Source organism: Capricornis sumatraensis, chromosome 16, assembly GCF_032405125.1.
Source record: "Capricornis sumatraensis isolate serow.1 chromosome 16, serow.2, whole genome shotgun sequence".
NCBI lineage: Eukaryota > Metazoa > Chordata > Mammalia > Artiodactyla > Bovidae > Capricornis > Capricornis sumatraensis.
In genome coordinates, this window is record NC_091084.1 from 56,198,638 (window position 1) to 56,224,058 (window position 25,421).

Genomic DNA, 25,421 nt, shown 5'->3' on the forward strand with positions numbered 1-25,421 from the left:
TTCCATGTCCAGTTCTAACTGTTGCTTCCTGACCTCTCAAGAGGCAGGTCAGGTGGTCTGATATTCCCATCTCTTTCAGAATTTTCCATAGTTACCTGTCCCTCAGTCAACTGTTTAAGCTGCTTCAGAGAGCTCCAGAAGCTGTCACTGGAGAGGATTTTCTCCACAGTTCTGCTGAGAACAGTGGGACAGTCTCCATCCAAGTGGAGCCTTTGGCGCTACTCCACAGACTTCAAGAACATCTTCACCTGAATGGGAGCTTCCAGCCACCTTGAGACAGGGCTTGCCAGCCCCTGGCAAACCCCCAGTAGCTCTAAAACTCTTTCCCTCTCTTTGTCTTAACTGAAATCTGAGCCCGTTCCATTGGAGACTTGTTTTCTGACACTCCACAGGAGCAGAAGGTAATGAAGATGGAGGTTGGGATGGCTAATTTGTCTGTTTCTCATTACCGTTACTTTTCCCTCCTTGTTTAAAACCATCATCTTGCTTTGGAGCAGTTTAACTGTTCAACTCTCTACCATACCTAGCCACAATCATCTGGTATTTATTTGGGGCACTCAGAACTTGGAACCTCACTTAAGATCTTCTGTTCTAGGCCACTAGTTCTGTAGTAACTGTGTTTTCACCCTAATATCCTCCCCTCTGTTTCCCATACTAGACTGCATGCTTTTCCCATGTTCTCTCTTGCTCCTGCGCTTTTATGCCTGCAGTTTCCTCTCTTTGGAACACTGTTTCCCTACTCTTTCTCCTGATAAAATCCAGCTTGCACTGTGTGGCCAGATAGGTTATCACTTCCTTCCCAGGTAGATCTGTCTTCCCTAGGGTTGCTCAGGCCTCCTTCCTCTGTGTTCCTATAATTTTCTCTAATGTGATGTTTATTATTCTTTAATGTATTTTGCTTCTGATTTTTAAATGTCTTTTCCATTATATTATTATTACCTGAAAAGCAAGTACTCCCTGTTCTTTATTTTGTAACTTTAACCCACGACCTGGTGCATAGAAGGTGTTCAGTACCTACTGGCAGAATGCATACAGTTCCCGCTGCTTGTCTTCTGTGTGCCCTTACAAGACTGTGAAGGTCGAATGAAAAGTAGGAGACCTGGTTTTATTACTATAGCTAGTTCATATCTAGCTCAAATAGGTGGTAATTAAATAACTAGTTAAGTAATTAAATACAGATACACCCCTGGTGGACTTAGGCTCAGAATGTAAGCCTGCCCTTTACCTCCTGTAGTGTTCTGCTTTATTCTGTTAGCGCTATCACTGTCACCCTGCTTTTGTGTTTCTGCCAGTTTTCCAGTCCCCTTGCTTTAATCTTTTGGCCTTTCTTATCCTCAAGATGTAGTGAATATATTTGCTTACCTTGGATGTTTTCTTTTTCATGAGTCTTGTCTTTTAAGGCTATAGTGTGTTACATTTAGGACACAGCTGATTCAGTTGAGATAAAAAATAACAACATACAGGCTTAACCAAAAGAAAGTTAGAAAGAAAAACTAGTAATGGAGTAGAAAAATAAGGTGCAACATTCAGTTCAGTTCGGTCACTCAGTCGTGTCCGACTCTTTGCGACCCCATGAATCACAGCATGCCAGGCCTCCCTGTCCATCACCAACTCCCGGAGTTCACTCAAACTTACATCCATCGAGGTGATGCCATCCAGCCATCTCATCCTCTGTCGTCCCCTTTTCCTCTGGCCCCAATCCCTCCCAGCATCAGAGTCTTTTCCAGTGAGTCAGCTGTTCGCATGAGGTGGCCAAAGTACTGGAGTTTCAGCTTTAGGAATGTCATTCCTTCCAAAGAACACCCAGGGCTGATCTCCTTTAGAATGGACTGGTTGGATCTCCTTGCAGTCCAAGGGACTCTCAAGAGTCTTCTGCAACACCACAGTTCAAAAGCATCAATTCTTCGGCGCTCAACTTTCTTCACAGACCAACTCTCGCATCCATACATGACCACTGGAAAAACCAAGCCTTGACTAAACGGACCTTTGTTAGCCAAGTAATGTCTCTGCTTTTCAATATGCTAATGGTTAAGTACAAAAAACAGTAATGTTCTTAGCAGTAGCTATTGAGGAACGGGAATGAGAACTAACAATTAAAGATGCTTATAACCCACAGACTGTGTTGAGAGTTTTACATACATGGTTTTATTTATTCCATACAATAGCCCTGTGAAGCAAATGTTGTGTGTATTATGTAGGTCAGGAACCAGAAATTCAGAGGGATTAAGTGATTTGCTCAAAGTCACAGAGATGTTAATGTGCAAACTTGGAGTTCAACCCAAGACCTTTTCACTTTTTAGTTCCTCTCCTCTTCTGCTTCACATATTTTAAATTGCTGTTTTATTAGCTTATTTTTTATTTAAGAGTTTTGGAAGTTAGCTCGGAAGTTAACATGGAAGTGGCAGTGTGAAGACAGAATATCATGTGGTTTAATAACCTTAGAATAATCCTTAGAAACAGCTAACTGATTTGAGGGGGGTGGTTTTATATTATAACCTGTTCAAAGATTATTAATTAATAGTGCAGAGAGCAATATTTAAACAGCAAGTAGAGCTCTCACCAAACCTCTTGATGCAGATTTTAATACAGTCTAAAATTTGTGCTGATTTTTCTTTGGACAGCTGTCCAAAATTGTTCATGCCTGCTTAGATGATCAACACATTATAGAGGCTTTATTTTCAATGCACTTTGTTAAGAAGAAAAATGTATTCAGACTCTATTGTGAGAATTGAAATAAAATGATTCCTTGGCCAGTCTGCTCCTCTTCCCATTGACGCCACCCCACACACACATACATTTACATGTATACTCATCTAATACACTTACTCACTGCCTATGTCACTTAGAGTCTTTCCTCCATCTCCACTGATTTGTCTTCTTGCCTACCATTTTGTACCCAGCTTAGCTCAACTCCTTTTCTGTAGATCCCAGTACTTCAGGAAAGTTTTTCCCACAGAGATTTCTCTGTTAACCAAATAAGCAAATTTGGATTTTACCCCTGCAATGTGCACTCAAAAGTTTGTTCATTATCCCCCCAAAGTTGATTAATTACCATCACTTGGCATAATGTTGGTTGCCACATATTGAACAATAAATAGATCCCTGCCATTAACAGTCTTATTGTAGGTATTGTGTATGGTCTATGGGAGCAAATTATTGAATCTCTCTGTGTCTCAGTCTCCTCCTCTGTCATACAGAGATGATGCTTTGTTACAGTTCTTATGATGATGATTAAATGAGTTAGTATTTGTGTAGTACTCAAAACGGAGCCTAGCATACAGAAAATACTACAGAATTGTTTTTATTTACCAAACAAGGCTTAACTTTGCCATACTTCACCTAGTTCTAAAAAATCCTTTGGGAAAAAAAAAAAATCCTTTGGGTATCTTTACAAATATCATAAGTTTAGAGATTAGTTTATAAAGAAATGTTGCCTCAGGGGCCAACAAGGCCAAAGTCAAGGGTGTTGGTCAGCCTGGGCTCTCGTTGGAGACGCTTAGGAATAATCTACTTCCAAACTGATTTAATTGTTGGCAGAATCCAGTGCCTTGCAGCTGTAGGTCTGAGTGGGCTTAGTTCCTGGCTTTCTGTTCCTGGATTCCACCTACATTCCTTCACACATATCGCCTCTGTCTTCTGACCTGTAATGTCCTTTCTCACAGTTTATATCTCTCAGAACATTCTCTTCTGCTGCCAGCCAGAGAAAAAGGTCTGCTTTTAAAGGTTCGTGTGATCAAATTAGGCCTACCCAGGTAATATCCCTTTGCCATAAACATAAAATGACAAGGGGCGTAACTCTGGGCTAAAGGTCATAGAGGCCATCTTAAAATTCTGTCTATTGCCCCACCCTTCAGGCTGTCATTGAGAGATAACTGTCCCTCTAGGTTTACTTGGTTATCATTCATTTACGAGGTAACCTCCCCAGGGTGACATCCGTGCCCGAGTCACCTTGCAGTCTTCCATCATATGTTGCGCACCTTCCCTGTAGTAGATACTCAGTACATATCCAGTGAATTAATTATACTTTCTGTTAAATGAATGGTGAGATCAAAAGTTGAGCAGAATTGTTCCAGGCCAGATTGTAAGAGCATCTATCCAATTGGTGGGGCAGTGTGCACTTGACACTTCATTAACATTTGGAAGGGTGTTTGGTTGGTTGGTTGTTTTTGCTTCTCTGTTTTTGAGGCTACACTTATTTATGATCAACCAAAGAGACTAAAGAGTAGATGCATGGGCTTGGACTCTAATACAATTCAAATGAGGTCAGGAGAACACCACAAAAGAAAAAACCTTAAAAGGAATGAAGTAGATATTATAGTAAAATTGCTATTTGTAAGGGGGAACATCGTTAAAGAAAGAAAAGAGCATGCTGGAAAACTGTGTTCCATTTAGGGTACCTCATTACCAGATTATTTAAGGGAAACTGGAAGGAGTTCAGAGACATAAAGAATGATGAAGAGGCTATAGGGATTAATTTACAAGCAAAGATTCTAAACAACTAAACATGTATAGCTTAACTAAACAACAGCTGAGTAGAGATGTAACTCAAGAGTTGAGAGTCCCTTTCTAAGTATTAGAATTAAATGAGAAATGAGAAAACAATCTTTTCTATCCAACTTGTAAGCAGTATTTAGACTGTGTGTTGGTATGTGAAGTGTCAGAGTTGAATCCAAATCTCAGCTCCTCTACCTGCTACCTGTGATAATTCAGACAACTCCTTTAGCCTTTTCCATTTTGTCATGTGTAGAGTGGGAAGTATATGACCTACCTCATGGGGTTATTATGCAGATTAAATGAAACAGTGAGGTTTTGTGCCTGGCACAGGTTGTAAATTGAAAAGAATGGTAAATACTATTGGTATTCATTCTTAAGTGGTTAAGACTTCAGAGTGCTAGAGTCAGACACACCTGGGGTGCACATTCAGTTTGTGTGTGTGTGTGTGCTGGGTCTTCGTTGCTGCACAAGCTTTTCTATAGTTGTGGTGAGTAGGGGCTACTCTCGAGTTGCGGTGCACGAACTTCTCATTCTGGTGGCTTCTCTTGTTGCACAGCACAAGCTCTAGAGCGTTTGGGCTTCAGTAGTTGTGGCTCCGGGGCTCTAGAGCGCAGGCTCAGTAGTTGTCATACACGGGGGTTGCCCCTCGGCATATGGGTCTTCCGAGATCAGGGATCAGACTCCTGTCTCCTGCACTGGCAGGCAGATTCGTTCACCCTGAGCCACCAGGGAAGCCCTCTACCATTTATTAACTCTACCTCTGAGTCTCACTTTCTTCAACCCTCTGAGCATAATAGTGAGGACTAATGAAATAATATAGTGCAAAATGCTTATAATGATTGGCACGTTAATTAGTAAATTTGTTAGTAGCTGTAGCATTATTTATCATTAACACAATCATCATTCCATGGAGACCCTGACCAAAGTACTAGTATATATTCAAATTATTTCCAAATTTCCCGTATTATAAACAATGCCATATACATACCTCTGTTTCCATCATAATCAACACACACACACACACACAGAGTTCAGTAATTATTTGTTGAATTCAGTCTGCTAAGTTCTACCAATATTTATGTCAAATACTTCTGGACACTGTGCATTGCTACAGAGATGCTGCAGTGGGCTTCTATACTCCTTGTGTGATCAAATTTAAGTGCATTATTCATTGTAATAAAACTCTTGGCACTTAGACTTACCTGAATTTCTATGAAAGAATCCCTGCTTTTATAATGGCATTTTCACTTTTGTCTTTTACACACCTAGGTGCTCCCTGTGGCTTCTCTTTACAAATAGGATTGTGTTGTTGTAGAATCAACTAGCTCGATTAAGCAAAACTAGTATTAGTTTAGAGGGTTTCCAATTAAAAGATATTAAGATTAATCAGAGGGTATTAATCAGATGTATTCATCAGTGATAACCTCACAGAAAGTACAGGATAGCCAGAAGAAGAGCTACAGATGGGGAAAAAAAGCCACATGAAAAGATGCTAGATATTACTAGTCATTCAGATCAGTTCAGTTCAGTTGTGTCTGTCTCCTTGAGACCCGTGGACTGCAGCACTCCAGGCCTCCCTGTCCATCACCAACTCCTGGAGCCTACTCAGACTCATGTCCATCATGTCAGTGATGCCATCCAACCATCTCATCCTCTGTCGTCCCCTTCTCCTCCTGCCTTCAATCTTTCCCAGCATCAGGGTCTTTTCCAATGAGTCAGTTCTTCGCATCAGGTGGCCAAAGTATTGGAGTTTCAGCTTCATCAGTCCTTCCAATGAATATTCAGGATCGATTTTCTTTAGGATGGACTGGTTGGATCTCCTTGCAGTCCAAGGGACTCTCAAGAGTCTTCTCCAACACCACAGTTCAGAAGCATCAATTCTTCAGCACTCAGCTTTCTTAATAGTCCAACTCTCACATCCGTACATGACCACTGGAAAAAGCGTAGCCTTGACTAGATGGACCTTTGTTGGCAAATGCCTCTGCTTTCTAATATGCTGTCTAGGTTGGTCATAGATTTCCTTCCAAGGAGCAAGCGTCTTTTAATTTCATGGCTGCAGTCACCATCTGCAGTGATTTTGGAGCCCCAAAAAATAAAGTCTGTCACTGTTTCCATTATTTCCCCATCTATTTGCCATGAATTGATAGGACCAGATGCCATGATCTTGAGTTTTAAGCCAACTTTTTCACTCTCCTCTTTCACTTTCATCAAGAGGCTCTTTAGTTCTTCTTTGCTTTCTACCATAAGGGTGGTGTCATCTGCATATGTGAGGTTACTGATATTTCTCCCGGCTGTATTGATTCCAGCTTGTGCTTCACCCAACCCGGCATTTCGCATGATGTACTCTGCAATAAGTTGAATAAGCAGAGTGACAATATATAGCCTTGATGTACTCCTTTCCTGATTTTGGAACTAGTCTGTTGTTCCATATCCTGTTCTAACTGTTGCTTCTTGACCTCCATACAGATTTCTCAGGAGGCAAGTCAGGTGGTCTGATATTCCCATCTCTTGAAGAATTTTCCACAGTTTGTTGTGATCCACGCAGTCAAAGGCTTTGGCATTAGGGAAATGCAAATTGAAACTATAAAGAGACACTACTACCAGAATGGCTAGAATTTATAAGACGTATCATCAATTCCTGATGATGATGCAGAGCAACTGAAACACTCATACATTGCTGGTGGGAATGCACGATTGTGTAGCCATTTTTGAAGACAGTTTGGTATTTTGAAAATAAACAGCTACCATTCAAACCAGAATTTCCACTCCTTGGTATTGGTCCAAGAGAAATAAAAACTATAAGTCCAAAACAAAAACCTGTGCCCAAATGTTTATAGCAGCTTAATTCTTAATAGTCCAAAACAGGAGACAACCCAAATGTCCATCAACCAGCATACAGACAAACAATTTGTGGTATATCCAAACCATGGAATACTACTCAGACTCAGCAATGAAAAGGAACATATACATGCAACAGCATGAATGAATCTCAAAAACAAATGAAAAAAGGCAGGCAGCAGACACTAAATATTCTGTGATTGCATTTGTAAGACATTCTAGAAAACTGTCTCTGCCCTGTTAGACTGTGATCTCTCTGATCTGATACAGCTCCTAACACCAGGATTGCATCAGAGTCAGTGAACTGGAAGCAGAAATGGCTAAATTTGATCAGTTTAGGGAATAAGTTTTAGCTCTCAAGTGAATCAGGAATCTAGATTTGGCCGAAGGTCAGTACAAGGTAGCCTGGGGTGAATCAGAGTGCACCAGACTGTTTACAGGAGGACAGGGAGCCAAGGTGAAGCCTGCTGGACGTGACATCATGAATATCAGCTCTAATGGATCCTACGCAAGTTCATCCACTCACATGGCTGTCAGCCTGCAGAGAACGTAGCCTTTCTTTGATGATCACTAATTAAAGCTGACTGCAGTTACTATCAGGGGTCTGGTTTACCTGCCTTTGACAAATGTCCAGTTGCACTTTGCTTGTCCGTTTGCAGTATGCTTTACTGACCCTCTTCAACAACTCTTAAGAACTAGCAGTGGCAGAGACCCCACTTACAAACCAGGTTGACCCCAGAGTTGCGTCAGTTTAATCGTGCTCCTAGTTATTTTCTGGCAAACATAAGAATACGAAGCAAAGGACCATCTTAATTGAAGTGTTTTTAAGATGACATATTTTATAATGCTAAGCTTGGCTCAGATATAACCTGTACCTCATAAATACAACATGTGCTATAAAGAAAAGAGCCTGTGGTTAAACTCACAAACTTAGATTCTGGTCCCTGGACTCCACCTGTTCACCCTTGGCTTGGCCACTTAGCCTCTCACTTAACTTCCACGGTGAGTGAATCAGGTGGACTGATGCTCCAACATGAATCCCATGATTCTGAGGGTAATTGGGAGGATGATTAGGAGTATGAATAGAAAAACTTTTCTATTACTATACTTAAGAGTTTATAGACCTGACTTTTAGACTTTTCAGGTCTCAGACTGGCATGCTTCAGCTGTGTCCAGTGTTTACGTTATAACATACCTATTTTGGGGGGAAAGAACTGGCAAGGTTTATAGATAAGGATGGAAAAGTACTTAGTTTGTTCTTGCAACTAGTGGCCCATAATCAGGTTTTTATACTTTTCCTTAGAGGTGTATATTGCAATAACTCACTGTAAGAAACAATGTTATTGCTCATATTAAATATTCTTTAAGTAGTTTTTCCACATCTTTGAAAGAGTTGTGTTTTCTTCTAGGAAGGCAGATTTTATTTTTGACGTGGTGGTACCCTTTTTTTAAGCTCTTAATCTAGTTCCTTTTATGTCAGTGAAACCTTAATATTTAAAAATGAAATATTGATAACTAGTCCTGTAGAGACTTTTGGCTACAGAAGCCAGAATTCTAAAGTCAAGTCTTTGATGCATATGTGCATTTTTAATTTCTTAATTTTTCAACTCTTGTAGACCAGCTCTCTCTTTGTAGTCAAATTCATTGTAATCCCATCACGAAAGTATTGATCTTTTAGTAACCTTTATTGAAGCATTGTATTAATCCACATTCCCACACGGTAACAGACGGTTTGTATCAAACATATCATGCAGCTTAGCTCAGGCCCCATATGGAACTAATAAGCCACGCAATAAGTGGCCTTGTGTCGATGCATGTGGCTTGGAAGGGTGAGAGTGTGTGTGTACGTTGTCTAAGCTGAATTTCTCCTGCCAAAACCTAAATGACAGAATGATTCTTGAGCCCCCAGTGTCTTTCCCAGCCTGGAAAAATTGAGTGTTTAAAAAATAAAATTGAGCACTTTGATATTAAATTAGGCCTCTTAGCTCAATAGGAGGATGCTTACCGAGTACAAGAACTCAGCATTTATTTCTCAAAAGTACAATCACACTTTATTTTAAAATATGATCTCCAGAGCTGCAAAAGACCTACCTAGTCAGTGGAGCACCATTTATCAAGCTGCATGAACTAGTTAATTTCAACTACAAGAGCTCTACCATCATAGTTGATCTGTCTGTATAGTGATTTGAGATGAACCCCACATGTGGCTTTGGGAAAATACTGTATCTTTATACAAAAAGGTGGTGAGGGAGAGGAAAATAGAGAAACGATAGTTAATGGAATTGACATGGCTGTAGTTGTCTGCTGAGGGCTGAGTGTATCCCTGGCTCTGATTTTCTTTGTTGTTGTTGTTCGAGTAACCATAAAGCTAGGTCTTCCTGGTGGTGGTGGTGGTGATTGTTGTTTAGTTGCTCAGTCACGTATTACTCTTTGCGATCCCACGGACTGCAGCACACAAGGCTTTCCTGTCCTTCACTATCTTCTGGACTTTGCTCAAAGTCATGTCCATTGAGTCTGTGATGCCATCCAACCATCTCATCCTCTGTCGCCCCCTTCTCCTGGTTGTTTTAGTATAAGGATTTTCTTTTGCTAGTAGACCATAGTATTTGTTCATTTTTCCAGGGAAACCACTGAACATTGCTTCTCCTCACTTCCCATCTAATTTGTCATCTGCGTGTAGTTTTCACCTACTAGGCTACCGTAGAGTTGCACAGAAATTTAACAGCTCCCATGGAATCCTAAGCCAATCAGAGTGAAGCTGAAATTCAAGCTAATTGAAACCAAAATTCCACTTACAACTGCTTAGACTCTGGGTGGTGGTGCAGTAGGAAGTTGTTACAAAAGGTGTTTATTTCAGAGACTAATTTGAAGCAGTTAGACAGACCCAAAGCAACATTTTATTTGCCTGGGTTTCTTGGCATCTGCCTTCCCCAATCAGAATTGAGAACAGAGGGAGCTCCATTTAGGGAAGTGTGGTATTTATTGATAGTAGTTCGTAAGGGCAGGTTTTGATGGAATGTTGATGTAAGATTTCTCACAAAAAAGAATACTGTAGTCTTTGAATCTATCCTTCACAGCTGCCTCCTAGTTCACTTTCCTGCTTAAAACCCTGTAGTAGATTCTTAGGGCTGTCAAGGAAGATAAATCTGAATCCTTGAGCTAAGTGTTCTAGGCCCTTGTTGTTGTTTTTAAATAGCCTTTATTTTTCAGAACAGTTTAAGTTCACAACAAAATTGAGCAGAAAGAAAACTAGCCCTATATATCCGTATTATTTTATGATGCCGTATTTTAGAGAACAGAAAATATAACAAAAGGACTATATATTTATAAAAGAAACAAAAAATAGAGAAAAGTATAAAAATAAATTGATTAACCACATTTTCCTAGCACTCGAGGATAACTGCTGTTTGAACTTTATTCTTCAGAATCTTTTTCTGTGTTTATGTAAGCATAGATGATATATTTTTCAAAGACTGATGTCATGCTGTACATAGTATCACTTGGCATTTTTTAGTTAACAATCCCTTCTCACTAGACTCTCAATAGTTTTAATGAATACTCTCTAAAAACCAGGCCTCAGGAGTGTCCATTCTATATAAAAATCCTGATTGAACTCTTACAACAATTTTATGAGACAAACATTGTTGGTCCTATTTTATAGAAGAGGCACAGACAGGTTCTATACCTTGTTCGAGGTTGCATACGTTACATGGTGAGAAGCAGACTGTGGGCGCAGCCGGTCAGTCAGAAGACAGAGAACTGATCAGTAGTCCTTTCTCTCCTTTCTGCATCCTTAGTCTTTCTTCCTTGGCCTCACTCCTTCTTTAACTTCTTGCTTTTACTAATACCTTAACAGGGAGTTAACTTGTTAAAGAATCACTAAATAAAAATTTAGATTTGTTCCTCTCCTGAAGTATTTACATCTTAATTCACATTTGCATTTTAATCGTGGGTCACCTCTGCCTGATACAGTACAACATTAGGCGGGACCCCATTGTACTCCCTCCATTTTTAGACACTTCCCTTAAGGTGTCCAGAAGTGTGTCTTTTGTAGGTTCTTCCATCAGACTTATGCCTCAGTGAACACATGACGGTTTGACACCCTCTTATCCAGCTTTGACTTCTGACACATCAGAAGTGAGCAGAACCAGAAACGGGGCTGAGTGGATCAGTGTCCTTCAGCATTCACCTTGTGAAGGCGCACCCTAGCCATACTTTAAACGTATAGATGCATGGTTCAAACCTATAATTTTTAGAGCGTTTTAAAGTGGAGTCCGAACCTTGAGGTCTCTTGGAGATGATCTAGTCCAGTGGGGTTTAAACTCCAGATGGGAATGCCTCTTTGGTTCTAACTCTACTCGTCCACAATTGCCTACAATGTCCTCTATTTGTTTTACACTCGGTCTTCTATATAATATTTCATGTGAATAAAGGATTCCATGGCTACCAAAAAAGGTAGTTTGACAATTATTTGAGTAGCCCTAGCAGGGAAGGGACTTGCTCATGGCCATAGAGCAGAACTGTGTCTGTCACCCAGGTCTACTGACCACCCACATCATGTGTCAAACTTCCGCTTCACTCTGCAGTTATTTTAAAGATATTAATATGTGTATGTGTTTATTGTTGCCTTTCTGGAAGTGCTTGTAGTGAGGAACTTAGTAAACTAGTAAAAATTTGTTTTTAAAAAAGTGAACTATCTACTTAAGATTTTTTCCTTTGATTTGAGCTCTGTTCTCCTTTTCTGACTCTCATCCTAATTAAGTGATAAGCTGATTTTGAGCACCTGTCTTATGCCTAGCTTAGCAGCAGATGCTGTGATAATATATAGACAGAGTATATATGTAGCATAATGATATTAGGTACAGTTTATTGACCATTTACTATGTATCAGCTATTATTTTGGGTACCCTACATACTGAATTGTATTTACACTTAACAGTAGCTCTGCAGGGCAGATAACATCCCCATTTACAAGAAGTGACAAATCTGAGGTCAAACAACTAGTAAGTGACAGCACTGGTATTCAAACCCAGATCTTCTGTATCTAAGCTCATCCCAGTATGTCATGATGCCTCTCATTTCCTCCCATACAGCATTAATTTTAACTTATTAACAAATATGTATTAAGTATATATTCATTTAGTTTAGGCTTTCCAAAGACAGCAGATGGAAAGGTGGTGTAGGAAGGGATTTGGCAGAGGGGTAAAATGCCCCCTTACCTTGGCATAATCAGAGAGCTTCCTACAGGAAATAGAACTGGTGTTGGCTCTTTCAGAGTGGATAGAATAGACAGAGGGAGGATGCCTAGAGGGATACTTGGTGACAGGAAAGAGAATCTCAGAGAGGTGAGTTCCAATAGCCAATAATGGAAAACTATTATATACATAGGGAAATTCATGGTAAACAAATTAAGTATACTCATTTATGTCAGGCCCTAATGAAATGCTACTAATAAAGACAAAATAATTTAAAATTGTAAGCACACAAAGATGAAAAGAACAGAAGAGACAAGAGCAGGTAGTAGAGTCGACAGCATTTTAGAAAATCACAAGCAGATAAATGATAAACTGTGAGTAGGCAGAATGGAGGAAACCAAAACCTAAAGCCTTCAAGAAGCAATGTAGTTCAAGCCATAGAACTCCAGAGTAACTTATTTCACTTAGCATAGTACCCTCTAGGTCTATCCGTGTTGTTGCAAATAGCAGGATTTTGTTCTCTCTTATGGCTCAGTAATATTCCAGTGTATATGTGTGCATGCATATGTGTACCCCACCTCTTTTTTATCCATTTAACTACTGATAGGCACTAGCTTGTTTCCATATTGTGGCTATTGTGAATGATGCAGCAATGAACTTAGGGGTGCATCCTCCAGTCCTCAGCAAGTCCTGCCAATATACAGACTGTCTGATCAGCACTTTAAAGTTTCATTCATAAAGACGAATTGACAACCAAAGATTACCAGACATTAAAGAAAGCTAGACATTAAAAAAATTATTTTTTTAAGGCTGAAACAAAAACAAACAAAAAAAAAGTAACAGAAAATGAAGATAGAGGAGACAGAAAATAAAAATAATAATGATAATAGAAAACAATCAAAATTAGAGGATAAGAGTTTTCATATTGAAAGGACTCACTAGCAAGGAAAACAAAAGCAAAGTAAACAAATGGGACTATATCAGACTGAAAATATTTTGCACAGTGAAGGAAACTATGAACAAAATCAGAAGACTACCTACTGAATGGGAGAAGATATTTGTAAGTGATATATCTGAAAAGGAGTTAATATCCAAAATATAAAGAACTCAGGCAACTCAACATCAAGAAAACAGCCAACCCAATTAAAAAATGGACAGAGGACCTGAATAGACATTTTTCCAAAGAACACACAGAGACGATCAATGGACACATGAAAAGATGCTCAACATCATTAATCAAAATGCAAATCAAAACTACAGCAACCTCACATCTGTCAGAATGACTTATGAAAAAGACAAGAAATAACAAGTGTTGACAAGAATGTGGAGAAAAGGAAACACTTGTGCACTGTTGGTATTTTTCCAAAGAAACCAAAACCACTAATTTGAAAAGACAAATACACCCCTATTACTGCATTATTCCTGATATCCATGATATGGAAGCAACCTAAGTGCCCGTGAGTAGCTGAATGGATGAAGATGCACACACATGCACTGGAACATTATTCACCCATAAAAGAGAACAAAATCTTGCCATTTGCAGCAACATGGATAGACCTAGAGGATATTATGCTATAAAGTGGAATAAATCAGAGAAAGACAGATGCTATATGTTTCACTTATACATGCAATCTAAAAAACAAAACAAATGAACAAGCATAACAAAACAGATATGAGTCCTAGCTACAAACAGGTTGCCAAAGGAAGGTCAGTAAGTGGGGGATGAGTGAACCAGGTGAGGGTAATTAAGAGATACAAACTTTCAATTACAAAACAGATGAGCCATAGGGATGAAACGTACAGTGTGGAAAATATAGTCAATAATAATGTAATATCTCTGTATAGTGACAGATGGTAGCTATATTTATTGTGGTGATCATTTTGTAATGTATGGAAATAATCAAATCACTGTGTTTTGTACCAGGAAATAACATAGTGTTTAGATCAGTTTTACTTCAAAAATAAACTCATAGAAAGAGAGATCAGATTCCTGGTTACTAGAGGTGGGGGTGAATTGTGGTGGTGGGAATGGATTGGATTAAAGTGGTCAAAAGGTACAAACTTCCAGTTATAAGACAAATAACTACTAGGGATGTATTATATACCATGATTAATATATTAACACTGCTGTATGTTATATATGAAAGTTAAGAGGGTGAATTTTAAGAGTTCCCATTACAAGGAAAAGATAAATTTTTTTTCTTTAATTTTGTGTCTATATGAAATGATGGATGTTCTCTAAACTTACTGTGGTATTCATTTCATGATGTATATAAGTCAAGTCACTGTGCTATACACCTTTAACGTATACAGAATTGTATGTCAATTATATCTCAATAAAGCTGGAAGGAAATAAGAACAGAGGACTCACTAAATTCAGACCAAAACAGTAAATGATAAAAGACCCAAACAAAAGCTTATCATTGTAAAATTTCTGAATACTGACATTAAAGAATAAAATCCTGAAGAGAGAAGAATCACTTCACACACATGGATCAGGAATCAGAATGTTATCAGGTTTCTCAATTGCTATATGCAAAATTAAATGACAGTGAAACAACATTCCAAAGGAAAAATCATTACAGCCTTGAATTTTATACCCAAGCAAACTATCATTCAAGTACGAGAATGGAATTAAAGATATTTTTAAATACTCAAAGTGTTAAAAAAGATACCTCTCATGTGGCCCTTTTCCAGAAAGCCATTATAGAATCAGTTTAGTTTGGTAGCTCAGTGGTGCCCTACTGTTTGCAAGCCCATGAACTGCAGCACATCAGGCTTCCCTGTCCATCACTAACTCCTGGAGCTTGCTCAAACTTACATCCATCGAGTTGGTGATGCCATCCAACTATCTCATCCTCTGTCGTCCCCTTCTCCTCCTGCCTTCAATCCTTCTCAGCATCAGGGTATTTTCCAATGAGTCAGTTCTTCGCATCAGGTGGCCAAAGTGTTGGAGTTTCAGCTTCAGCATCAGTCCTTCCAATGAACATTCAGAACTGATTTCCTTTGGGATTGACTGGTTTCATCTCCTTGCAGTCCAGTTCAGTTCAGTCACTCAGTTGTGTCCAACTCTTTGCGACCCCGTGAACCGCAGCACACCAGGCCTCCGTGTCCATCACCAACCCCCAGAGTCCACCCAAACTCATGTCCATTGAGTCAGTGATGCCATCCAACCATCTCATCCTCTGTTATCCCCTTCTCCTCCTGCCCTCAATGTTTCCCAGCATCAGGGTCTTTTCAGATGAGTCCTGGGGACTCTCAAGAGTCTTTTCCAACACCACAGTTCAAAAACATCAATTCTTCACACTCAGCTTTCTTTACAGTCCAACTCTCGCATCCATGCATGACTACTGGAAAAACCATAGCTTTGACTAAATGGACCTTTGTCGGCAGAATAATGTCTCTGCTTTTTAATATGCTGACTAGGTTATTATATTCTAGAGAATATATATATTCTCTATTATAGAATATGGTCCACCAAAATGAGGCAGTAAATCAAGGAACAAGTGATGAGATCTAGGAAACAGCAGTCTCAACACAATTACAGTCAGCCCTCTGTATCCACTGACATAAAACCTGGGTATGGGACATGGAGGGTTGAATGTTCACTATACATATACACCATTTTAGATGAGGGACTTGAACATCTACAGTGTTTGGTATCTGCAGGGACTCCTGGAGCCAGTCCCTTTGGGATATAGAGGGGTGACTGTAAACAAAATTACTAGGGTGATGGTGAAAGAAAGTTCTAAATAGGTAATAAGAGAACCAGCTTAGAGAACAAACTATTCAGATTGGAGCAGACAGAAGGTACTGTAGGAAATAATCTCCAGGGGATGCGGTATGGGCTGATAGGTTGTTATATGATGTCTTTATTAACCAGACTAGAAGGATTTAAGGTTTTGTCCTAATTGGGGGAGGATCTAGTGATAGGTTCATGGGTACTCAACAAGTGAGATAAATGGCAATTATCATTTCAGGAAAAACAAACATAAGGCAAAAAAGGAATAGTATATTATATGGCTTAGCAGTGAACAGTATTTTTGTAGGTGTAAGGTAAACACTAAATATTGATTTAACAAAAAAAGTTACATTCCAAAATAATTGAATATCTTAAGAGAATGAGGAAAAGTGTTTTTGAGAGAGTGGACAGTTAAATCCTCATATTCTTTAATAAAAAGTAGGTAGTTATCGGTAAGGAGATAAAATGTATTAAGAAAAGAGTAATAAAAGGGCTAAATTCTCATTTTGCATAACAGGAACATAGTAGATGATGTCTAAATGAGAGGGATAATATAAGAAATATTAGTATAAGTGTATTTAGAAATATGAAGGTAAAGAAAAAAACAACTAAAAGTGGTCACTACTGAAGAGCAAAGAACTGTTGCTTTTTCATTTAAGCCTTTTAGTAGTTTAGGCTTAAAACATTATGTATACTTTAAATTTTTTACATACACATACACACACACACAGACTTTGGCCACCTGCTGAGAAGAGCCAACTCACTGGAAGAGACCTTGATGCTGGGAAAGATTGAGGGCAAGAGGAGAAGGGGGTGACAGAGGATGAAATGGTTGGATGCCATCACTGACTCAATGAACGTGAGTTTGAGCAAGCTTGGGGAGAAAGAGAAGGACAGGGAAGCCTGGCACGCTACAGTTCATGGGGTTGCAAAGAGACAGACATGACTTGGCGACTGAACAACATATATGTACTATGTGGGAATTTCTATTTTAGTTCTATATGTTGAAGACTGAAAGGGTGACATGACAAAGGATTCAGAGTTGTTACTGAGAGTCTAGCCTTGGCTTTGTCCCTTATCAGCTCTGAGACCTTGGGCAGGACACTTGTCCTATCTTCACTTATGAAAAAATGGAGGATGGACAAGATCTCCATAGTCTTTTTAAAGCTATGATATCCCAAGATTCTATGATAAAAATAATGCTTGGCAGCAAATGAGGAGTTAAGATTTGGGTGGAGGCTTGAAATTCCCACATTTTCCTTTTTTAGTCGAAATCAGACTTGGAGAGAAATTTTCATTGTGGTCTCTGAAAAGAATTCAACACCCACCTTCCATTGTTAAGCCTGGGGCAGGCAGTTGACTACATACTGGCTCAGGGACACATAGCTTAGTGTTATTTTAGTGTGGGGTGGTTTTACTTTTTTGATATTTAATATTTTTCAGTATGAATCACAGGTGAAATTTCCATGCCATGTGTAAACAATTTCACTTTTTTATTGAAACAATGAATTCAGGAATGTCATATTGGGATGTCAGCCATTTTGCTTTTATCAGTGAATGGAAAAAATGCTTTTATATTAATATAAGAAATGATGTCATATAATATGGAGGAGATCTTATAATTCAAGGTCAGCAAATCTCAGGAGGTGATTTAGGTCACCAAGCTAGATTTGGAAAAGGAAAAGAATATTTTCCCTTTGTCTTCTCAAGGTTTGGGGTTTTGTTTTTTTCTAACCAATTTTCCTCTCAGACTTTGGGGTAGCTGGTCGAGTAGCATGATTTCGAAAAGGAGGCTGTGACTAATAATATCTTCGCCATTGAAACGTGTGGCTCTGGAGAAATTCCTTCCTCTTTCTGGGCTTCAGTTTTCCCATCTGCACAAGAAAAGGGCTAACAAGATATCTTTTAGCTTTCACATTCTATGTTTCTTCCTCCTTATTTTATGTGTATGTTCCGACCATTAAAGAGACCTGATTAGGTTTGGGGGTTTTCTTTGAAAGTTCAGTGTAGTGAGAGTGAACTCTTTGTTAAATGTCACTCACTCCCACTTAAGTGAAAAGTCAATTGAGTACTAGATACAATCAAAAGAAAACTTACTTTGATTTTTTGTTGATAGTAGTTTATTTTTTTTAAAGAGGAAAATATTTAAAGTTTAACTTAGCCACTTTTAAATTAGGTGCTGGAAAAGCAAAACTTTGAGGCAGATGACCCTTCATATATGTACATCAGTATGCAGTTTACAAAGTCCTTTCTTCATATATATTATGTCATTTGAAAAATACATTTCTACAGGGCTGTGTTGTACACTTACTGTGTATTTGACATCATGTGTGTCTGTATGAATATGCACATTATACTTAACCTCAGATCTTTATTATGCTTAGTGAGGAAGCAAATAGTCTTAGAGACAAAGTGAGAGGAGGCAGGAACAGGCAGATGAGAACCATTTAGTAGGTTACCCAAGACACTTAGAAGGGCACTGAATTGTAGAAAATCAGCCTCTGGCAGAAATAAGTAAAACTAAGAGCAGATCTTAGCCACAGGCCATAGCAACTCTGTTCTCTGGTCCTAGAGAAAAAGGAAAGCTAGAAGCACAAGAGAAATAACGTAAAGCACAGCCTCAAAAATGACTTGCTCTTTGTTTAATAAGCATGAAATGAGCACTAGCACTGTGTCAGATACTTGGGCATCAGAGACACATACAACATAAACCTTATTCTTGATTCTGCAGAGGGTCAAGTCAGTGAAAGAAGGGCTGAATGTGCTCAGTGTATAATCCCAGCCTTCAGTACTTAAAATGAAATACTGGTTTTATGGTATACGTCCCTGGGGTTGATGTTAGCAAACTCTACAGGGGTCTTGAAAATAATCCTGATTCCATATAGTTGGTCATTCTTAGTCTTCTCTCACTTTAGGAGGCAAGGGAGCAGGAAGTGAGCAGACTACCTTTAAACACCATCCAGAAAGTGTGGTTGGGATGGTGCTGGGTTCATACAGTCACATTTACTCATTAGAGTTTAAAGCAGTAGGGAGGGGGACGACTAAGTCTTTAGTGGGTCATGTTTGGAAAGCATTGCCTAGTGTCTGCCAGAATTTAATTCTGTCTTTCCATCTTTGCAGCTAAGATATCAACATGGACTAGGGACTCCAGACTTGAGGCAAACCCTTCCTAACCTGAAAAACTTCATGGAGCATGGACTAATGGTCAGGTGGTAAGTACCTTTCTCTGCCGTACCCAGAAACTGCTAGGTGGATAGTGATCTGGAGGCACTTGCCTGACTTCTGCTCCACACCTGCCTTCTGGGTTTTCTTCTATAATGAGATACCTGAAGAAAAGAAAAAGCAGCCATCATACCTGTATAATTCTAAGCTCCAGTCTGGTTAAGAGGGTGAAGCACCCATGGGAGGGGGGTGGGTTCAAGGAAGTATTGTTTAGACATGGGAAGGTTGGCTGGGTGAGGAATTCTTGAATGCATGGTTGAGGCAGAGCCTGGAGGACAGCCATGTGATTTGTAAACGGAGGACATGGAACCCCCAGGACTTTTCCAAAGAACAAGCAAAGGGCAGTTTAAAAAAAAAAAATCAGGATAAGTGGTTGAGAATATAGGGAAGAAAGCACACAAGGAATAGGTCAGGCTGTCAGGATGTAGTCTGAGACCAGGAGGAACAGACGTACTGGAATGTTTCTCACATGTGATGTCAGTGCCTGTTGTAACCATAAGGGCAAGCTGCTGCCTAAAAGTGCTTTGTCAGGATGGACATGACCCTCTTCAAAAGACAAGGGGAAAGGGACCATCTGATACAAAGAAGACATTAGATAATTAACTTGACTTGAATAAAAGGGAAGCTGTTGGCGCTAGTTATTTAGTAATTCGAGCCCTTGGATGATAGGCAATAACTTACAAAATTATGTGCATTCAGATCAGGCCTTTAGAGTTAGACAGCTGAGAACAGCTTGGTTTATTCTAAGGAGCACTGGGTTCTGAGTCCCAGATCTTTTTTCTCATTTGCTATGTGAATTTTGTTGTTGTTTTAAGTTTAGAGATTCTATCATTCATGCCAAATTGTTCAACATTTATCACAGTGTTCAGTTCAGTTGCTCACTCATGTCCAACTCTTTGCAACCCCATGGACTGCAGCACGCCAGGCCTCCCTGTCCATCACCAACTCCCGGAATTTACTCAAACTCCTGTCCATTGAGTCAATAATGCCATCCAACCATTTCATCCTCTGTTGTCCCCTTCTCCTCCTGCCCTCAATCCCTTCCAGCATCAGGGTCTTTTCAAATGAGTCAGCTCTTCGCATCCGGTGGCCAAAGTACTGGAGTTTTAGCTTCAACATGAGTCCTTCCAAAGAATATTCAGGACTGATTTCCTTCAGAATGGACTGGTTGGATCTCTTTGCCATCCAAGGGACTCTCAAGAGTCTTCTCCAACACCACAGTTCAAAAGCATCAATTCTTCGGCGCTCAGCTTTCTTTGTAGTCCAACTCTCACATCCATTCATGACTCCTGGGAAAACCATAGCTTTGACTAGATGGACCTTTGTCAGCAAAGTAATGTCTCTGCTTTTTAATATGCTTTCTAAGTTGGTCATAACTCTTCTTCCAAGGAGCAAGAGTCTTTTAATTTCATGGCTGCAGTCACCATCTGCAGTGATTTTGGAGCCCAGAAAAATAAAAGTCTGTCACTGTTCTACTATGTCCCCATCTATTTGCCATGAATTGATGGGACCAGATGCCATGATCTTAGTTTTCTGAATGTTGAGTTTTAAGCCAACTTTTTCACTCTCCTCTTTCACTTTCATCAAGAGACTGTTTAGTTCTTCTTTGCTTTCTGCCATAGGGTGGTGTCATCTGCATATCTGAGGTTATTGATATTTCTCCTGGCAATCTTGATTCCAGCTTGTGCTTCCTCCAGCCCAGCGTTTCTCATGATGTACTCTGCATATAAGTTAAATAAGCAGGGTGACAATATATAGCCTTGACATAGTCCTTTCCCAATTGGGAACCAGTCTGTTGTTTCGTGTCCAGTTCTAACTGTTGCTTCCTGACCTGCATACAGATATCTCAAGAGGCAGGTCAGGTAGTCTGGTATTTCCGTCTCTTTCAGAATTTTCCACAGTTTATTATGATCCACACAGTCAAAGGCTTTGGCACAGTCAATAAAGCAGAAGTAGATTTCTCTTTTTTGGAACTCTCTTGCTTTTCTGGTGATCCAGCAGATGTTGGCAATTTGATGTCTGGTTCCTCTGCCTTTTCTAAAACCAGCTTGAACATCTGGAAGTTCACAGTTCACATACTGTTGAAGTCTGGCTTGGAGAATTTTGAGTGTTACTTTGCTAGCATGTGAGATGAATGCAATTGTGTGGTAGTTTGAGGATTTTTTGACATTGCCTTTCTTTGGGATTAGAATGAAAACTGACCTTTTCCAGTCCTGTGGCCACTGCTGAGTTTTCCAAATTTGCTGGCATATTGAGTGCAGCACTTTCCCAGCATCATCTTTTAGAATTTGAAATAGCTCAACTGGAATTCCATCACTTCCACTAGCTGTGTTGGTAGTCATGCTCCCTAAGGCCCGCTTGACTTCTCATTCCAGAGTATCTGGCTCTAGGTTGGTGATCACACCACTGTGATTATCTGGGTCGTGAAGATCTTTTTTGTATAGTTCTTCTGTGTATTCTTGCCTCCTCTTCTTCATATCTTCTGCTTCTCTTAGGTCCATACCATTTCTATCCTTTATTGAGCCCATCTTTGTATGAAATGTTCCCTTAGTACGTCTAATTTTCTTGAAGAGATCTCTAGTCTTTCCCATTCTATTGTTTTCCTCTCTTTCTTTGCATTGATCACTTAGGAAGACTTTCTTATGTCTCCTTGCTATTCTTTGGAACTCTGCATTCAGATGGGTATATCTTTCCTTTTCTCCTTTGCCTTTCACTTCACTTCTATTCACAGCTCTTTGTAAGGCCTCCTTAGACAACCATTTTGCCTTTTTGTATTTCTTTTTCTTGGGAATGGTCTTGATCCCTGCCTCCTGTACAATGTCATGACCTGTTTTTAAAAACCTCAGGTAAATACGTTATCCGTGTAACCTTGTCACTTTAATTTTCTGCTTGGCTGTCTAAATTTAAACTCCTACCTCTCTAAAATGTAATTTCCTCATCTGTAATCCCTGCTCATCTCACTGGTTTGTGGTGAGGATGAAATGAGATGGTAGGTGGAAAATAATTTGTGAGGAGGAAAGTACAAGAATAGTTTCATTTCCTTCTGTGCCATCAGGATAGGCCTTGAGGATAATAAAGTGACATCTGTGATTTACCATCACTTTGTTTTTTTATTTTTGTCTCATGATCTTCAAAAATATGGATGTCTGACTTTAGACAAGACTTCTGTTAAGCAAATACACAATTGTTTAAAGAATTCTACTCAGAATATCAAAATCATCATAAAAAGTTAGTGTTGACATAGACCTGTATACCCTGAGGAATGAAGTCTAGGAACTAAGTTTTAATGTAAAAAAATAATTATTGTATCCTCATTATTATTACTGTTACTTTTTAATTTTTTTCACCACACCATGTGGCGTGTGGAAGCTCAGTTCCCCAACCAGGGATCAAACCTGTACCCCCTGCATTGGGAGCACAGAGTCTTAACCCCTGGACCACTGGGAAATCCCACTGTTACTTTAAAAGTGAGCTAGCAAGCATGTGTTTAACACTGTCAGTGCTCAGTCCATGATAGGTGCTCGGAGGTAACAGTAAGTATGAGGCTCAAGCCCTACCTTCAAGGGATTTGTGATCTGGTTGGAAACAAGGTACATAAATCATGAAAGGTTTTATAACACAAATGGTAAATTAAAATAATCAAAAAGAGAGACACCTCACTGCACCACCTGATCAACCAACTAAAATAAATCTTGCTCAGTACACACGGCAGATTGTCTCAGTATCATTTATTGAAGAATCTTTACCTTTTATCCACTGTTGATATTCAGTCTGTTTCATATATCAAATTAACTTACACATGGATCTGTTTCCAGGCTCCTTATTCTATTTCATTGTTTATAGTCTATCTATAGGCTAGTAGCATATTTTTAATTAATATAAGGTGTAATTTCTGTAAGTCTTACTGAGGTTTGAGCATCTCTCTTCCTCCTAACGTTTGGAACCACTTGAGAGGGGAGATAGGAGACAGACTAACAGAAATCAAAATGTCAGTTTTATTACTGATAAAGCCACTTGGAAAATGCAGCTTTAGATCTATTATAAAAGTGCTTGCAAAGACATCACTCAAAATTAAACCTACTCTCGCAATCAGGATGTGAACTGGAGAGCCCCAGGCTTCCCCGCCAGCAACCAGCCCTTAACTATACTGTCCGGTGACTCCTGCAGAAACCCAGATGGGGCTAAGCCAGGAATACCCAGGTTTTATCTTTCCCTCTAAAGTCACCAATCAGAAAAGGCCCTCTTCCCCTAAGAGCAAGCAAGTGGGAGGATGGAGAGAGGCCAAGAGTGTTACTCTTAAATCATATCCCTTCAAAGCAAGGGGAAAGGAAGATTTCCCCAACTTTCTTGATATCTGGTCTGGTGAGGCTCCTACTTATGGTCCTTCTTCAAATCTCTTTCAGCTTTTCTTGATTTATGAATTGTATTTGAGTGATTTGACAGCTTTATGATATTGAGTCTTTCTGTGAACATGGTATCTCTTTATATGTTTTGTTTTTTTTAAACAGACCTCAGCAAAGTGTTGAAGCTTTCTTCATAAAGGCCTTACACATCTTTTATTATATACTCAGTCCTTGGTAGCTTACCATTTTGGTTGCTGTTATAAATTTTTTATTATAGCATCCAACTTCTTTGTGGCTAGTATAAAGGAACACCACTGATTTTGTATTTTGGAGACTGTATCCAGCAAGCTTACTAAACATTAATTGTAATAGTTTATCTTAGATTCTTTTGAGTTTTTCTGTATATACAATCATGTTTTTGAATGATAGTGTTATTTCTTCCTCTTTTTAGAATTTTTATTACTTTTTCTCTTATGTTCTATGGAAGAGGAGCAACAGTAGTGGATATTAATGATACAGTAATATAGTAGCAGTCGTCTTATTCCTGACTTTAGAGAATGCTTCTTTTCGCCATTAAGTCGTCTATTACAGGTTTGGATAGATATTCTTTATTAGCAAAAGGAAGTTTCTTTCTATTGCCAGCTCTCTACGAGTTGTTTTTCTTGAAATTGTGAATGTGTGCATTTTGAGTTTTATAAAATGCTTATTATGTTCATTGAGATAATACTATATTTATTTCTGTTGTTAAACCATCTTTGCCACCTGGGATATACTCTGCTTGACTGTGATGTATCATTTCTTGTATACTGTTAGATTTCATTTGCTAATTTTTAAAGTTTACTTTATTGAAGTATAGTTGATTTACCATGTATTAATTTCTGCTTTACAAGAAAGTGATTCAGTCATACATACATACATACATACATATATATATATTCTTTTTCATATCCATCCGATTATGGTTTGTTACAGGCTACTAAGTATAGCTCCCTTTGCTATACAGTAGGACCTTGTTGTTTATCCATTCTACATATAATACATACAGTGGACATGAGTTGAGGAAACACTGGGAGTACGGAAGGATAGGGTGTGCTGTATGTAGTCCATGGGGTCACAAAGAGTTGGACACGACTAAGCAGCTGAAAAGCAACATGTATAATAGTTTGCATCTGCTAATCCCAAACTCCCAATCCATCCATCTCTCACTCCTGTCCTCCTTGGCAACCACAGTTTGTTCTCTATGTCTGTAAGTCTCTTTCTGTTTTTTAGATAAATTCATTTGTGTCATATTTCAAATTCCATGTATAAGTGATCTCGTATGGTATTTGTCTTCTCTGACTTAACTTCACTTAGTATGGTAATCACTAGGTCTATCCATGTTGCTGCAAATGGCATTATTTCATTCTCTTTATGGCTGCATAGTATTCCATTACACACACACACGCATGCACTTTTTTGTTTTATTGAAGTATAGTTGATTTGGGCTTCCTTTGGTGGCTCAGTAGTAAAGAATCACCTACAACGCAGGAGACCCAGGTTTGATCCCTGGGTTGGGAAGATCCCCTGGAGAAGGGATTGGCAGCCCAC

The 25,421-nt window shown here is 39.1% G+C and overlaps 1 protein-coding gene across 2 annotated transcripts in view; it reads left to right on the top strand.

The window, feature by feature from the left end:
• The window catches only part of UVRAG (UV radiation resistance associated), a 324,313-nt gene that overhangs the window by 275,745 nt on the left and 23,147 nt on the right, over window positions 1-25,421 (top strand). For both annotated transcript variants that reach the window (XM_068988472.1, XM_068988473.1), the window contains exon 14: window positions 19,390-19,481. In XM_068988472.1, coding sequence (XP_068844573.1) covers window positions 19,390-19,481 — 92 coding nt within the window. The remainder of the gene's footprint in view (window positions 1-19,389; window positions 19,482-25,421) is intronic.